This window comes from Coenobita brevimanus, chromosome 91 (genome assembly GCF_032717465.1).
Source record: "Coenobita brevimanus isolate Jiangsu-jjx chromosome 91, ASM3271746v2, whole genome shotgun sequence".
Classification (NCBI taxonomy): domain Eukaryota; kingdom Metazoa; phylum Arthropoda; class Malacostraca; order Decapoda; family Coenobitidae; genus Coenobita; species Coenobita brevimanus.
In genome coordinates, this window is record NC_137044.1 from 1,276,609 (window position 1) to 1,294,782 (window position 18,174).

Sequence of the window (18,174 nt, forward strand, 5' to 3'; positions counted from 1 at the left end):
GCATGTTACATCAGTAACTCTCAAGAAATTGTTCTCGAGGGCTCTGTACTGTTCATTAACGCCTCTGTCTACCGCTCCCTGTTCAGCCACCACTCTCCAACTCGCTATAGAAGGCATCCCTTACTACTTGGTTTTTCAGCTTCCATATTTTCCTCCTAGGTACATAAGTCCTCTTTTTCATCACTTGTTCTTTAAGCACCATATCACAAATCAATATTTTTTGTGCTGCTGCACACACTCCTCACTTCCTATAACTTTAACATCCCTCAATAACCTCCTATCGGCCCTCCTAACCACAAAATAATCTATCAGACTGCTATTTCCCCAAGACTCATATGTAATTAACCTACTGTTTCTCTTCCTAAAATATGTGTTGCACACAATCATGTCCATTGCCTCCCCAAACTCGAGTATCCTTTCCTCTTCTGCATTCCTTAGACCATACGCACATCCCCCATGCACTCCTTCATAACCTTGTGCTGCTTCACCTACATGACCATTTAAGTCCCCTCCCAAAATCACTATCTCATCATCCCGCATACCACCCACTACACGTATTAAATCATCCCAAAATCTATCTTTCTCTGCTTCATCCAATCCCTCCACTTTCCGATGTAAAAGAGCCAAAAGCATGTCCAGAAAGTGGGCCCCAGCCTCCTGGACTTGTACTTATGGACCCTAACCTACCCTGGCTCAGAAAAACACCTACACAAATCCCTCTGGACATGCATAACACCTATTTAAGACCCAAATCACACCAATAAGGGACATAAAAGACTGAAATAAATGCAAAAGAACCAGAGAATGAGGTTTTGGAGGTGAGTTTATACAATATTAAACATTCTGGGTACTTACAACCAGTCCCTGGCTCCAGGACTGGTACTTATGGACCCTAACCTACCCTAACTCAGAAAAACACCTCCCTACTGCACATGCATAGCACCTAAGACCCTATTCACACCAATAAGGGACATAAAAGAGTGAAATAAGGTTTAAGAGGTAAGTAGGGAAAATACAGTACAATATGAAACATTCTGGGTACTTACAACAAGTCCCTGGCCATCTTGATGAATAACCCGCCTCCTCTCAGACTCTGACAGTAAAAAGGAGTACCTGAAGCACCTGCAGTACACTGTACATGAAGTCTTGCACTGAACTTAGTCATTTGCACTCAGAATCCCATTCTCTTAACACTGCACACTCTAGTCTTACTTGTGCACCATTGCACCTTAATGAAATAAGTGTTGCACTCTGCACTAAAAGTCTTTGCACTCATAAATCCATTTTCTTAACACACTCTAGTGTAATCTGCGCTCCAGTGAACATCAATAAAATCAGTATTGCACTCTGCATTTTAGTCTTTGCACTCACAATTCTAATTTCTTAACACTACGCACTGTTTCTTTCACTGCACAACACTGTAAATTCCTGTGTGGTCTAGTGGCGAGTGCTTGCTGTTTATTCACTGTCAGAGTCTGAGAGTAGCTGATGCAGGTGGCCTAGGGGTGCGTCGCTGGGTCGTGGTGATGGAGTACCCACTGCAGAAGATGACTCTGAAGAGAGCTGCAAACATGTCAAGTGATGACTCCACCGTGCCTGATGTGCTGGGCTGTGGCTTGGAGGATGAGGGCCTGTCTTGGGGAGGCAATGGTGTGGAGCCAGAGCTGGGCACAGCGGGGGTCACAGGTCTGAAAAAGCTGTCAATGGCTGATTGATGCAAGGAATGACGTTTTTGGCGATTAATGATGCGCTGCCTGAAAGCGCGCACTTCCTCCACAAGTCCCAAGGGCCTCATCTCCCTGTTGCAGTCCAGGTGGTCCAGGTAGCCGAGAACAAACTCTACGTGTTTCCGGAGTGCGCTCAGCTTGGGGATGGCTGGAGTAGTGTCACGTTGAGAGGAGTCCGCATCATCGTCGGAATCTTCAAGCTGGGTACTGACACCTGCAACTGAAGATGCGATCTCGATATCAGACATGGTCTGATACCCAGGATCGCCCTCGTCGTCATCCAACCACTCACGCACTTCATCCACATCAACATCGTCGCCATTCGCACGTAGATGTGCATGGAAGTCATCCACGTCAAAACCTAGGAAATCGTGCTCCACATCCGTTCTGAGAAGCAAACAAGATCAACCATTTTCTAGAGTCTTGACAGGGACTTCCTTCCATGCACTGGCCCAGTTGTAAATGGCAGACTTGATGTTGTAGCAGCAAAGGTTTTCCAAAGTCCGCTGGTCTTGCGTGTCCCGTCCCTCCCTGCGCTCGTCCTCGTCCTTGAGAACAACCATCACCTCGTCCAGGAACTTTCGTCAGTACAGCCTCTTCGTTGCCACGATCACTCCTTGGTCCATTGGTTGGATGAGAGCAGTCGTATTAGGTGGCAGAAACATGCACCTAATGCGCCCATTCTCAGTCACCAAGTCCTTGTCGCACGGGTGAGCAGGTGCATTGTCGAGGAGAAGGAGGGCCTTTTCTGGTCGCGCAGGATTCCCAGTGTCTTCGTCTGGTAATGGATGACCTCCTTGACGAAATGGTTGTGGAACCAGTCTTTGAAGATCTGGGCAGTGAACCATGCCTTCAAAGAATGGTACCAAACGACAGGAAGGACATCCATCACCCTACGAAGACACCGAGGCTGCTTTGCACGGCCAACAATAACGGGCTTAAGCTGGTGCATGTCGTTAGCGTTGGCACAACACAAAGCAGATATCCGTTGCTTGGACAGCTTGCAGCCAGGTACACGGTTCTCCGTCTCCTCAGCTAGAGTGTTTGTTGGCAAAGAGCGATAGAAAAAACCAGTTTCGTCAGCGTTGTTGACTTGACCCTGTCGATCATGCACTTCATCATGTGCCAAAACTCCTCTACTCCACCCTAGTTGGCGTCCAAAGCTTCGCCATGGGCCTTACGGTTGGTAAGGCCATGTTGTAACTTGAACACGAAGAGCCAACCCTTGGATGCCTCGAAGTCTGGGGCGTCGTGAAGCCTTGTGAACTTCTCAGCAGCAGCCTTCAGCTCCGAGCCACACACCAGCAGCACGTTGCTGTCGATACTAAATCAACGTGGAGCAGTCGACTTCTGTATACCGGGGAGTAAACATCATCTTCCTCTCCACGTTGCGTTTGTTCTTCAAGAAGTCAGCCGTGTACTGCATGAGTTTGTCTTGGGATCTCTAGATATCAAACAAATTAGATCGGGCCAGGCTGAATTCATGGAGGATGCATGAGGTTGACCATCCCGTGTCCACCTTGTCCAATATCTCCCTCTTCTTCTCCAGAGTCAAAACCACTCTCTTCCTCTTCTCAGGCGGCGGGGCCATCATCACACACACTAACACGAGGCAGGAGAGCAGCAGCAGAGCCTGCAGCAGGTAAGGCACCACCACAAAAGTGAGCACGTGGGTGGCCATGATGACCAGCGTGCACTCACAACAAGAGACGGGCGGTAAGTGGGGAGGATGCAGGGGCGCTCTAGTGGACGGGGGTGGAACTATGCACCAAAACACAGCTGGTCCGCGCTATGCGCGCCAAGTTCAAATTACGGGGAAAAAAAAAGTCAGATTTTTTTCAAATTTTTTGAGATTTTTGGCCCATTTTGGGAATATTGGATCCCGGGACCAAAATATCCGGTAAGTGGGGATGGCCGGAAAGTGAGCGTCTGGATAGTACGGGGATTACTGTATGTGTATATATGTCTATCTGTCTATCTATTGCCAGACGCCACAATCCCGCAAGGGGTGGCCATTTGACTTTGAGTTATTTGTTTTACGAGGAGGGGCACTGACCCTCCACAAACCCACTTGTTGACACGCAGGGAGCATGCATGGTTTGGTTATATGGTTACCACCCAGCATTGTAAATGGTTTCTTGGCTTACAGGAAACCATTTGGCTTAACACTCAATGTAAAGCCACCTGTAAGGAAAAAGCAATAAGAAGTGACAGGAAAGATGGGAGTATATATATATATATATATATATATATATATATCCCTCCTTGTTGGAGGGACAGAAGTCATGAGTGAGTGCAGTGGAAATGAGTTATTTGTGAGGAGCATGTGGAGTTACATGGAGAGACAGACTGACAACTGAGAAAGTGAAGGTGCGTTGTGGTGTGGATGTGATAGGAAGCATTAGGAGAAAGACACTGAGGTGGTCTGGCCATGTTGAGAGGATGGAGAGTGAGAGACTGACGATGAGAGTGTATGTGAGTGAGGTGAAGGGGGGGGGTGAAGGAGGGGAGGCCAAGGATGAGATAGAGGGATGGAGTGGAGAGGTATATGAGAGAGGGGGGTGTGAGCTGGGAGCAGGGCAATGAAATGGCAGGGGACAGGGCGACATGGAGGTGATTTGTTTGTGGCCACGTCTTACGGGATTACGGCGTCTGGCAACATATATAAATATATATATATATATATATATATATATATATATATATATATATATATATATATATATGTGTATATATATTTATACAGTATATATATACACGTACAAAAAAGTCTGTTAATCTGAACACAGATAATCCAAAAATCCCAATAATCCAAATTTTTCAAGAAGGCTGGAAAAATAAAAAAATAAAAAAAAATAAAAAATTCAAACTGGGCGCCAAATGCGTCGAGGTGCCGAGCAGTGTGGTCATGGAAGTTCATGGAAGGAAGCTTCTGTATACTGTACTTTGAAAAACTGGTGCATTTCGTTGAACAAAATAATAATTACAATGGGGCCGAGGTGATCGATTTCCATATCTTGTGAAACGAGTTCTACAAGAAATGTGCTCAGGCTGTCAGGCAGGCTGATATCCATGACTGGCTGAAGTGCATGAGCAACCAGGCAGGTCAATCCACTGATGACGAACCAAGACCAGCTACCCACATTCCAAAGAAGGCACCTCAAGGAACCCTAGAAGAAACAGGTAGTCCTGAGGGCTCTGAGACAATTCGCCGTCAGACAATTCGCTGACAAAACATGGATGATTCCCCATCAGGACAATTCGCACCCTGGATGATTCCCTGTCATTCTATAAATATATTTATTATTAATTAATCAGTACTTTAATTACTATATTTCAGAGGGATCCATCAAAGTCTATGTTCAATAGCGTAGGCTTTTGATATTATTTATTAGCTGCACCTTTAGTCCACAATTAACTTGTCTCTTCCTCACTGTAGTCGCCTTTAAATTATATTCTAGTGTCACCCATAACTGTCTTCATTAATGATGGCAAATTGTCATGTTATTGTTGTGGTGGCGAATTGTCCCGAAAACGTCCTGAGCTGATGCTCGAAGATGATGAGGGAAAGTGCCAAAGTGAAATATACTGTACAGTAGGTTTAAGGAATTTTCCACAGTAATACATATTAAGTTTTTGTGCTTTTACAATAAGTGGATATTATTTAACCCCTGGTCTTACTCTCTCTAATTGGATTTACCTGCCCACTGATGCTATTTTCAACACTACACATTACTGGTGAGTTAAACAACCCATAACATCTCTCAATTTACCAATTACAGGTCATGTCTTCAGTAATACATTATTAACCATTTGAGATTCTTATGACTATTTCATTCGTCATTTCAAATCCAACCTCAGAGATTCCGATGACGCTTTTCATCGTCATTTTTCGAAACTTTTGTAAAATATTCACCATAAATCGCGTTTACTCATCATAACAAGGAGGCTCGAGCAAAATGTCAAGGAATGGTTGCTCTATGCGTGGCGGTACTGCACAGCTGGTCTGACTCATGGTTTTGTTTCTTTACAACTTTATTCTTGGTGAATATTTTTCTAGAGCAAGGTATAAAATTTTTGGTTTTTGCCTAACTTCAACTTGCCACTTTGACTTTTTTATTTTCCTTGTTTTCCTTTTATGAATATACTACGATAAAGCAGAACTATTCAGCTTCAAAATAACACCACAACCAGCATCCTATCATAAAAAGTGTATTTACACTGACCGATCAAAGAAAAACAACGCAAAGCAAGTATGCAGCCGAGACTAAAATAAAATTGTGCATTTCTTTCCTTTCGCTTTACTGCACAATGAAATGCAAGTATTACCATAATCTATATATCACTGCAAAGGTAATTTATTGTATTTTTGCATGGTTTAAACCAAATTTACTTATCTTCACTCGTTATTTTTTGGCAAATATTTTTCTGCGGCAAGGTATAAAATTTTTGCTTTTTGCCTAACTCCAACTTGTCATTTTGACATTTTATTTTCTTTGTTCTCCTTTATTGAACATACTACAATATGGTACAACTATTCAGCTTTAAAATGACAACAAAACCAACATTCTATCATGAAAAGTGCATTTACACAGGGTAATCAAAGTAAAATATCGGGCCGCGAAGATGTGGGTCAGCGTGAGTGGCTGACTCTGGCACAGACATAATCTGCCCTGCCCAGAAACCTGATAGAGAAAAGTAAAAAATTTGAGTAATACATAAAGTAATGTTAATATGTGCCATATTGTATTATGAATGAACGAAAAGTGATCCATTTGGTAAAATTTAAGTTTAAACATGAAAATAACCGTCTCAGGGGTCCCACCCAAAAATCCGAAAAATTTGATAATCTGAATCATTCTCAGTCCACTGCCATTCGGATTAATGGACGACCTTTACTGTGTATAAAAAAAAAAAAAAATCCATGATGCGCACAGCTGTAAGCAACCAAATAGGCCTACAATGAGTCAGTCACAGACAGTAAACTGAGAATGGATTATGCACTATATCACAAAGCCACCCTTAGCATAAATTACATCATTACCCTACCGATCACTTTACTTGTCAGGGTGCACCTCAGCTGAATACTGGAAAATCATATTTGTGTCCGATGTTTGCTAGGGGCTGCTGAATACAAGAAACTCCCAATTATGTCATAATTCAGCCAAAACCACATAGGTTAACGCAGTACTACCCCCAGCCCCTCTACAGAGAGCACAGCTAAGCCCTATATATATATATATATATATATATACAGTGCTCGTCAGAAGTATCGAGCGCCTATGGCAGGGCGCACATACTTATGGCCAAAAAAGAATCACCTGTTTTGGGTACTAAAAATTGAGCCAGATGTTTGGGGCAGTAGCATGACGTCACGGGAGCTTGAGGCCTTACTGCGCGCTGGTTGGTTCCCGCCTCAGTTCCCTACGGGCTGCATGAGAGAGAGGAACTCCGCCACGTCTCCCTCTCTTATTGCGCCATTTTTTACCGTGTCCCGCAGTGTTTTGGCTTTCGTCACTTTGTTATGGCACCTACCCATGAACTATCGAGTGAAATCATATCCCAGATCATTGCTCTAAAGGAGGCAGGCCACCCCACGAAGGAAATTAATGAATTGGTTGGTGTGGCTCGATCAACAGTGCGTAGGTGGTGCGCCTGTTTTCGAGTGGAAAACAGTGGTAACGTTCCCACAAAGAAACTGCGGTCTGGTAGGCCCAGGAAAACTTCCCCGAGGTCTGTTAATGTTTTAAAACGTGCAGTGGAGTCTAATCCTCGTGTGAGTGCAAGGAAAATAAAGGAGAGCAACGCGGAAGTGTTTGGTGAGGTTTCTGTGCACACAGTGTCTCGAAGAGTGCATGAACTTGGTTACACAAGTCACAGGCCTGTGAGAAAGCCTCTTCTTACACATTACCAGCGACTTCGTAGGTTTGCCTTTGCTAACAAATACCTTAACTGGGGTGAGGAGCAATGGTTGTCAGTGTTGTGGTCTGATGAGGCAACGTTTAATGTTACCTGTGATCGAGGAGCACGGGTGTACCGGCGCAAAGGTAGTGACCCGCTTGACCCCTGTTACGTGGAAAGCACAGTTAAACACCCTGATTCACTCATGGTATGGGGTTGTTTTTTTGGTAAAGGTTTGGGGAAGCTTGTTGTGCTTCCTAAGAACTGCAGAGTGAATCAGGACGTTTATCTTGAACTTCTTTGTGATCATTTACCTGAGTCCTTCGAGCTCACAGGTGCACGAGTGTTTCAGCAGGATGGTGCACCTGCTCATAAGGCCAAATCGGTCACCAATTGGCTTTGTGACTGCGAGGTATCATTCATGAAAGACTGACCAAGCAATAGCCCTGACCTCAACCCGATAGAAAATCTCTGGTACCTCGTAAAGAAGAATCTCCAAGGAAAGGACGTGAGCTTTCTGCCTAAGCTGGAAGCCGCCATTCGTGACTCCTGAGACAAAATACCCCTCCAGCACCTCAGGAACCTTGCCCTTTCACTTCCAAGACGTCTCAGGTCCGTGAAGAAGCGTAAAGGATACCCTACGAAGCACTAAAGGTAAATAAAATGCATTATTTATATGTTTTTTCAATGTTGAAAGGTTTTTTTCGTAGGAGGGACGCAGGGCGCTCGATACTTCTGACGAGCACTGTATATATATATATATATATATATATATATATATATATATATATTATATATACCTGTATACAGTAGAACCTTGATATAACGGACTTCAGTAGATTGGAATTCACTTTTATTGGAATCGAGGAGCTACCGGACTAAATTCCTAAATATCGGAAGAAGTCTGACAAAGCCAGAAGCAGTCTGGACTGCCTGACCACTTCAGGTATGCTTACCACAATAAGGCAAATAAAAGACATGTTTGTCAGTGTACAGTACAGTATTATTAGATATATTACAGTATACTATTTAATTTAATGAAATGAAGTTATAGCACAGTACAGTACCACAGTGATGGTCAAAACAGTTTAAAAACCATTCATGGTATCTGGACTAATGTCTGATAAACTGGAAAAAGTCCGAGTTAGCAGGGGGAAGTCCGGATGTCGCTTGTATCGGAATTTTGCATTTTTTTGGAGTGGCTTGGGTCCCAATTAGTCCGTTATAGTGAGGTCTTATTCTGTGTGTGTGTGTGTGTGTGTGTGTGTATATATATATATATATATATATATATATATATATATATATATACATACAAACTTGTTTTCCTGATAAACTGTACAGTACAGTATTTTACAGTAAAATACAGTATACAGATACTGTACTATATACTGCACTCACCTTGTAGTATAATGCAAAAGATTTTGTTTATTATTCCTGTGAGGTTAGTGGTGAACTGTCAGTTTATGCAATAAAACATGATATACATTATTTCAGCCAGATTTTCCTTGCTGGATATTGACACTTGTTGGTTAAAGGGCCATCTGACAATCAGGAGTTCACTGTAGACTAACTTCATGACATAAAGACAGTACAGAGCCCTCAAGACCAACCTCTTGAGAGTTACTGATTCAGTGTGTGGAGAGACAAGAGGCCCACCAAGACATAAAGTGACTTGGTGGTGGGATGAGGGTGTAGAAGACAGTTAAGGAGAAAAAAAAAAGGTTTTTCCTGGAATGGAAGAAGGGTGGTAACAAAGAGGAATACTTGGCTGCCAAGTGAAGTGATAGAAATGTTTACATGGCTAAGTCTGGGTCACAGAGACTTATACTTGATAACCTAAATCGTGTGGAAGGGAAGAATATGACTTTTAAGGTGGCAAATCAGATGAAGAGGGAGAACAGGGATATCATGGGTCAGCAGTATGAAGACTGATGAAAGAAGGGTATTGGTGAACAGTGGGGATATTAAAGACGCATGGAGAGAGCATTACAGCCGGTTGTTGAAGAAGTAGTTTGACTGGATCAGGGAAGGTTTGCAGCCAGCAGATTCAGTGTTTGGGCCTTGGCCTTTGATTGACACTGCAACTCTGAGCAGAGCAATTGGCAGGATGCAGCTGGGGAAGGCAGTAGGCATGTCTGGGTTGACTGATGAAATGTTGAAAGCCTCAGGAGTAAGGTTTGTCACGGACTGGATAAATATGATTATATATGTGCGTTCTCCCAGATGACTGGCTGAAGAGTGTAATTGTAAATGTGTACAAGGGGAAGGGTGAAGCCCCAGAAAAAGGAAATTATAGAGGCATAAATATTTTAGACCAGATAACGAAGGTAATGGAGAAAGTTCTAGAACGTATGCCTAAGAGTATATATTGATGAGATGCAGTTTTAGGTTTATGCCAGGCAAAGGGACCACTGATGCCATATCCACTGTATGACAGCTTCAGGAAAAATATATAGGAGAGAAATGGGAACTGTACTTTGTTTTTGTTGAGTTGGAGAAGTCCTTTGACAGGGTCCCTGGAGAGGTGGTGAGATGGGCAAAGAGAAAGCTTGGGATCAAGGAATGGCTGGTTAGGGTCGTTATGGCCATGTATGTGGGTGCTCATACCCAGGGAATGGTGAATGGAGATTTGAGTGATGAGTTTTCCATGAATGTTGGTGTGCATCAGGGGGTCAGTCTTGAGCCCCTTGTTGTTTATCATGGTACCTGAAGCCATCTCCCGTAGGAGATGATGTATGTTGATGATTTGGTGTTGACTGCAGGAAATGAAAGGGAGGCAGAGGAAAGATTTAAGATGTGAGGAGATGGTATGGGGCACAAGAGCTTATGAGTAAATGCAGATTAAACTAAAGTGATGGTATCTAGGGTTGGGGTGGTACCGTTAAAGAGGGAGAGTGGCCATGTGCGATTTGTCAAAAGGGCAAGGGAAGTAATTCCACCTTGTGCAGTGTTTGTGATAAGTGGGTGCATAAGAGATGTAGTGGTATTAGAGGTAAACTGCAAGATAATCCTGATTTCATGTGTGCGGTGTGTCTGGGGGAGCATGTGGACATTGCCAGGCATGAAAGGATTGAATATGCTGGTGAGTCTCTTGAGTGTGTGGATTTTTTTTTTTTTTTTTTGTGGGTGGGTGGGTGGTGGGGGGGGGGGGAGACATGTTATGTGCTTGAGCTGGGGCAGGAGCTAACTCTGTGGCCAGAGTGAGGAGTGGTTGGAAGAAGTTCAGGGAGCTGTTGCCTCTCTTGACACTGAGAGGGCTCTCCCTTTGTGCTAAGGGATATTTTTATGCTGCATATGTCAGGAGTGTAATGCTGTATGATAGTGAGTCCTGAGCAGTAAAGGAAGAAAATATTCACAGGCTAAAACATACAGAAATGACAGCGATTAGGTGGATGTAAAGTGTGTTCTTGAGTGCAAGGCCTGGGGGGGGGGGGGCTAGGCTTATGATGGAAGATTTGAAGAGGTAGGATGGGACTGAGGTGTATTGGTGTTGTGATGAGGAGAGGTAGATTGAGATGGTTTGGGCATCTGGAGAGGATGGGGATGATAATTTCATGCAGAAAGTGAGAAGTGTTAATGTTGAGGGTAGGGGAGCAAGAAGTAGACCAAAAAAAAAAACAGGGATGAGGTCATTAAGTATGACCTCAGGATTAAGCAACTAAATAGGGAAGCTGCCAGAGATCAAGCAGCATGGAAAGCCACCATTGGGTGAGCAAGGCTGACGCATGCAAGGATGTAGGAGCCTTCAAAAATGAAAATGACGAAAACGAAAGACGAAAGCTTACATTAATGCTTTTCAAATGAACTATGGTCTTAATGACCACACCGGTAGTTCATTTGAAATTTTGGTATGCCTTAATCTTTCCCTAGAATACAACATGCAAAAATCAAATTTACATCCAAGTTCCCAACCGTATTGCTGAGTGTGTGACCAGCCCATATGCCATGCCACTACAGGTTATAGCTACTGGTATGACTCCTGATCATGGACAATTAATGGGAACTGTTAAATCTCCATCTGATTCACACAAAATTAAGCCATTCAGCCTGAGGACATCACTTCCATTTCATTCTTCTCATCTGATGACTTTATTCAGCTTCAGATAGACCATTCAACTGGAGTGGTTATACTCAGTCTTAATAAACCTGGCAGAATATGAGATCTTCTCTAAGGTTCATAGAATCATCTGGTCTATACATGACCTACTCTTTCTAAATGTTCCTCAGCTATGTTACCTTCTGTTATACTATACACCTTCTTTATATGCATTCTATCATACACCTTGCCCGGTATGCTTAATAAATTAATCCCTTTGACTCATCAGTATTATTCTTTATAAAACAGAACTATGACTGCCTTTTACCAGCCTTTTCATACATTCCTTGTATCCTATACACACTGCACATTATGCTCACAGCCTCATCACCATTGTATGTCAACTTTTTTCCACTAGTGCTATCTGCTCCTGGTGCCTTATGTAGCTTATGCTTACTAACTGCTATAGGTATTTCCCCTCTACTAAGTAGTTCCCATTTCACTGGTTCTCCACCTCCTTTATCCATGCCAACAAGCAGCTACAGTAAACCCACATTCTGTGCATCCTCAGACTGCCTGAAACACGTTTTACATGGCACATCTACCCCAACCAGTTTTGTGCAATGACCAATACATTGTATGAGGCAAAGCAGTTGATCAACATTCACTCGGTCCCTACCAGCATTCAAAATACCCGTGCAGTGATGTGGTGCTGATGTCATGGGTTTGGCACACGCGCACCCGGTGTTCTCTGCACCCATCACCCCCGTTGCCCAACCACTGTTCTCATGTTCCTGACCCACACCTGCGATTGTATTCCTTGTAATCGGCCTGCCATGTCTGTGAGGCAGTGTAAAACAACTGTCACTTCATCATCTACACATTACCATTATTCTTGTTCATTCGCTACCGTATTTCTTGTGCCTAATTACAATTGTGTGTTTTTATGCATGTGTTTAGTGGAAGTATATTTTTCAAGGTCAAAATGGGGACTTTGGGAAAATTAAGGGGATTCCTCCCCTACATTACTAAATAACAGTGGTTCCGATGGAACAATCTGCATGATTCAATTTGCAGGGCAGTTTTCACAGATGTACTATATTAACCGCAGAAAGCAAGGATAAACTGTACTGCCTTTTTTCTTCTACCTATTTGGTACTGTAGAAAAGTAAAATATTCTCCCTTATCTCTCAACTATATCATCTTCATTTTCTAATGTTCTACCATCCACACTCCAAATTTTACCTCACACCCCTCCCTTCAACTTCAATCTCAAACTTGCTTTACTGACTTATAGTACTGTATTTCTATGGCATTTTTCAAACTTGTACTGATTACTTACATTTCTTCCATAGGAAATGGCAACAGCACTCTACTACACATACTGATCAGGGAGGTAGAACTGTCTGTTTTCCTTCACACTGTTCATTAATGAAACAACTTCCTTTAGAGGTATGGTGCACATTTGTTTTGTCTGATTACTGTTATGGTGGGAAGTTTTCTATGTTAGACTGTATGCCTTGTTAGGATTCAGACTTGGGGCCTGATTAACACTGTACAAAGTTTAGGATTGAAAATGCCTTGGTTAGAACCCAAATACAGTACCAATTACCAAAGTTAGAAATGAAAAATCTATTTATATATCTATAGCCAGACGCCATAATCCCATAAAGGGTGGCTGTTTGTCTTTCAAGTTAGTGGTTTTATGGGGGCGGGCACCTACCCTCCGCCAACCCACTTGCTGACACGTAGAGAACATGTGTGGGTTGGTTATATGGTTACCACCCAGCATTCTACATGATTTCTTGACTTACAGGAAATGCTTAGGCTTGTCACACAATGTAAAGCTGCCTGAAAAGGAAAAAGTAGTAGTAAAAAGTGACAAGCGATCGGCGAAATGAGAAGAGAGGAGGGCAAACACCTAGGCTAAATCAAACAATTAGGTCAGACTGAGGGATGTTGTTTTCCCCATTAGGTTTGCATTAAACCCATAACTACCCCATCAAAGGATACCAAGGATAGGCCCAAAATGAGCCAGGGTTTAAGGTCAAGTGATATCAAAACAGGGCCAAAGGACACATGTTGGGGTAGAGGATGCAGGGTTACAGTACCATAGCTACATGACCAAACCTGTAGCTACACATTATCTGTCTAAATTCTGAGGGGGTGGGAGGTCTTCCCTGACTTCCATCATACAGTAATTGCACCATTTAGTGCATAGTAAATATGGTGTGGGAAGGGATTCTCCAGCCCCAAGAATTTTCTGCAACTGCATCTGGGTTGAAGGTTAGACAGTTCAGGTTAGGTTAGATCATTTTCATGTGAATGCAATAGCAGATGATGCTAGGAGCTGAAGAGATCCCCCTTTCCTTAATTATTAACTACTGAATGGCATCTGCAGTGCAGAAGTCAAGATCCCTCCCAATTCAATCAGATGTTGAAAAACAAAATATGAAAAAGCAGTACTGACTGAAACTAGGAAATTACCTTAGTCTCTACCTGATAAATACTGTGAACATTTAGGGAAACAGCCAGAGCATTAAAATTCATACAAAATAAATTCAGTGCTAGCACCACAGTAATCTACTGGTTAAAATTCTCCAGTTTACCTATCTGTTGCTATGCTTCATCCAGACCACAATATACACACCTGCTTATCTTTATTTTTTATCATGGAGAGACCACCACCTCGGCCTCTGACCATGCCGCGACCCCGTATCATCCCCCGGCCTCTTCCCCGACCTCTCATTGGGGGCCTTGGAGGCACCATCATGCCAGGGCCAGGAGGTCTAAAAGGTGGCCCCATGGGTGGTGGGGGTAGCATGCCTTGCATTCCTCCACGACCTCTGGGGCCCATGCCACCTCTTGGGGGTGGGGGACCCATACCTCTGCCAAGCGGCATAGGGCCTGGGCCAGGTGGGCCCATTCTACCAGGAGGGCCAGCCATCCCACCAATGGGCCGTCCCATCCGGCCTGGAGGACCCATAGGATTTGGTCTGCGACCAGGTCCTGGAGGACCCATGCGGCCTGGAGGGGGTCCCATACCCATATGAGGAGGGGGTCCAAGGGGTCCGTGTGGGGGGCCCATATTTGGGGGGCGCCTCATGCCTGGTGGGGGTGGCATCGGACGCGACATTAGCGGTGGTGGCTTGTGAATCCCGCCCCCTCTAGCTCCCCGCGGTCCTCCTCGACCACGGCCTAAACCTCTCCCTCTAGTGGCTCCCCGGCGATCACCACCGTTCATCTGACGTCGCATTATCAATCCGTTAATGAACGTTTGTCACTGAACAACAAAGTAAAGCCTGAAGTCAGCTCACGCTAAAACACACAAACCGTCACCCTTCGGCAACACACAGTTCCCTCAACAAATAAGAGGACAAGATCGATTCAACCAATCACAGGACAGTTTGTATATCAGGTAAGAGCTATTCTGGCCAATCAGCAGACCGTTTACATTTTGCCTGTCAGAGGGAGCCTAAATATAAAGTTTTATTGATTTACATGTAAAGCATCAATGTGCCAAAAATATGTACAGCGAAACAGTACAGTACATTTTGTAGAGGATTTTTAACTAGTTAGTTTCGAAGTTATGAAAAATATAGTCAACTTCGACCTCTTCATACTTCCCATTCTTTGTGAATATCCTGAATTCGTACCACAGTTCTAGATAATATTTTATTGTTGAGGAGCTTAGAGTACTTTATCACGCCTCACGCTACCTAACCATAGTCGCTAACAAATGTACTCCTCAAGACAGTGTAAGGGGAAAACACTACTGTGTACTGTTATGCTAGGTGTTTTTAGGTCGGCTTCTCGTCCTAGAAATACCTATTGTAACACCTTGACCTTCACCACTGGACAGCACAGACAACCAGGCTCACCACACGCCGGCAGTAGCTGAGGAGAGGTCCCCTTCTCCCGTCGTCTCCATCCATCAAGACGAGGAAGTCGGTGCCCCTAGACGCTGGAGACTGCAGCCCACAGTCTCTCTCGGTTCTTCCCAGGACACCCGGGCGCGATCTCCCTACGCCCCCACGACGCCGTAAGGCCCTCACGACAGGCCGGGACTTATCACAGAGGTTCCTGAAGCTATTCGGCCCCAGTCCCGAGGGCCACACGCGTGAGCCAAGCCCGGAAGTCACGGGAAGCCCAGGACGCGAGAGGACGCCCTTACGAGTTATCCCGTGCCCTCTCGGCACGCCTCGCATTGGCGGTGCCCCTAGCCCGGCAGGATCGCCGACGACATGTTCCTGCCTATCCCCCTGATGAATACGTGTGATACTGTAGTACGAGTGATTTAGGTTAAGCGTGATTTCCCTTAATGTAAGTATTGTGCAGTGATTTCATATAGTCAATATCGGGGTAAATAAGATCACAGTGAGAAGTTAAAGGACGAGTGTGTAAGATCTGATGAACTATACTTATGAGTGACATCCCTGTTATACAATTAGTAAGCCTGTGCCGCCTGGAGATTCCCCTATAAAGACATACCCCCATTACTGTGAAGGAATATTGTGAAAGGGAGTATTAATGGTATTCTCTCCCTCCCCCACGCTAGAGAATACCATTAATACTCCCTTTCACAATATTCCTTCACACTAATGGGGGTATGTCTTTATAGGGGAATCTCCAGGCGGCACAGGCTTACTAATTGTATAACAGGGATGTCACTCATAAGTATAGTTCATCAGATCTTACACACTCGTCCTTTAACTTCTCACTGTGATCTTATTTACCCCGATATTGACTATATGAAATCACTGCACAATACTTACATTAGGGGAAATCACGCTTAACCTAAATCACTCGTACTACAGTATCACACGTATTCATCAGGGGGATAGGCAGGAACATGTCGTCGGCGATCCTGCCGGGCTAGGGGCACCGCCAATGCGAGGCGTGCCGAGAGGGCACGGGATAACTCGTAAGGGTGTCCTCTCGCGTCCTGGGCTTCCCGTGACTTCCGGGCTTGGCTCACGCGTGTGGCCCTCGGGACTGGGGCCGAATAGCTTCAGGAACCTCTGTGATAAGTCCCGGCCTGTCGTGAGGGCCTTACGGCGTCGTGGGGGCGTAGGGAGATCGCGCCCGGGTGTCCTGGGGAGAACCGAGAGAGACTGTGGGCTGCAGTCTCCAGCGTCTAGGGGCGCCGACAGGGGAGGGCTGCGGCAGCGACTTCCACTGGGGTCCGTCAGGTGCGTCTGCTCTAGAGCCAGGCGTAGGGAACAGAGACCAGGGGAGGCTGTGAGGCCTGTCTGGGTCACTCTGGGACAGGAAGCCTGGGCTCTAGTCTCCTGCCGTAGGGACGTCTCTCTCCTTACCTCTCTCTGCACACCCTCGGAGCGACAATAGATCGTCTCACGAGGCAGGGAGCGACAATAGGTCGTCTTTACCAAGACACTCTCGGAGCGACCATAGATCGTCTCACGAGGATGGGAGCGACCATAGATCGTCTCTACCGGAGCACTTTCGGAGCGACTATAGATCGTCTCTACCGGAGCACTTTCGGAGCGACCATAGATCGTCTCTACCGGAGCACTTTCGGAGCGACCATAGATCGTCTCTACCGGAGCACTTTCGGAGCGACCATGGATCGTCTCACGAGGATGGGAGCGACCATAGATCGTCTCTACCGGAGCACTTTCGGAGCGACCATGGATCGTCTCACGAGGATGGGAGCGACCATAGATCGTCTCTACCGGAACACTTTCGGAGCGACCATAGATCGTCTCTACCGGAACACTTTCGGAGCGACCATAGATCGTCTCTACCGGAGCACTTTCGGAGCGACCATAGATCGTCTCACGAGGATGGGAGCGACCATAGATCGTCTTTACCAGAGGGGCGCCGTCTGGAGCGTCTTTTACAACACCCCTAGCTGACTCAACAATTCCACTCCGTAAAGGTAGTGTCCTTCTCCTACGGCGGCGACGGCGTGGTGGCTGCGTGACACAGGGGCGCACGGCCCGGGTTGACATATGTCGCTGTTGCCGGGAGTGGTGGTGACTGGTGGCGGCTACCCCGTGGGGGTCCGTGTGGGTTTGTCGGCGCATCCTCGGGCATACCGAGCTGTGTTTGGCTTGCCCTGTCGTCGGGGGTACTATGGTATATTTCGGGGACACTGTTCTTTAAGTCACGCATTTTAAGATCAAATGTCAAAACCCTTTTTCTATCAAGTGATACTAAGTGTAAGTTAGAAAGACGTATCCTTTCCCAATATTACTATAACTCTGTTCCGGCTCGTCAAGAGTTATTCCCCCCCCCCGTGGGAACTCCCCCCTCCCGCGCTCTCACGCGCCCGTGTTCCCTGTACACCTGTTCACTAGACTTTCTGTATTGGCAACTGTAGTGGTTAAGTCAGTATCCTGCGAGATACTAATATCCTAAGTAAGCTTTTATTTCTCTGTCACTTATCGTGTTGTAATATCTGTACTTTGTCCTGTGTCTGACTGTGGGAATATACGTGTAAAAAGTTATTGCCTAGAGTTTGTTTCCTAGCCATAGTTGCTG

At 45.1% G+C, this 18,174-nt stretch overlaps 1 protein-coding gene across 2 annotated transcripts in view; it reads right to left on the reverse strand.

Annotated features, from left to right (window-relative positions):
* The window catches only part of LOC145411983 (uncharacterized), a 29,582-nt gene extending 14,558 nt beyond the window's left edge, over window positions 1-15,024 (reverse strand). For both annotated transcript variants that reach the window (XR_013899498.1, XM_080281953.1), the window contains exon 1: window positions 14,318-15,024. Coding sequence is in view for 1 of the 2 variants with exons in the window: in XM_080281953.1 (XP_080138079.1) it covers window positions 14,318-14,923 (606 nt within the window). In the remaining variant the exon portion in view is untranslated. The remainder of the gene's footprint in view (window positions 1-14,317) is intronic.
* Window positions 15,025-18,174: the final 3,150 nt, after the last annotated feature.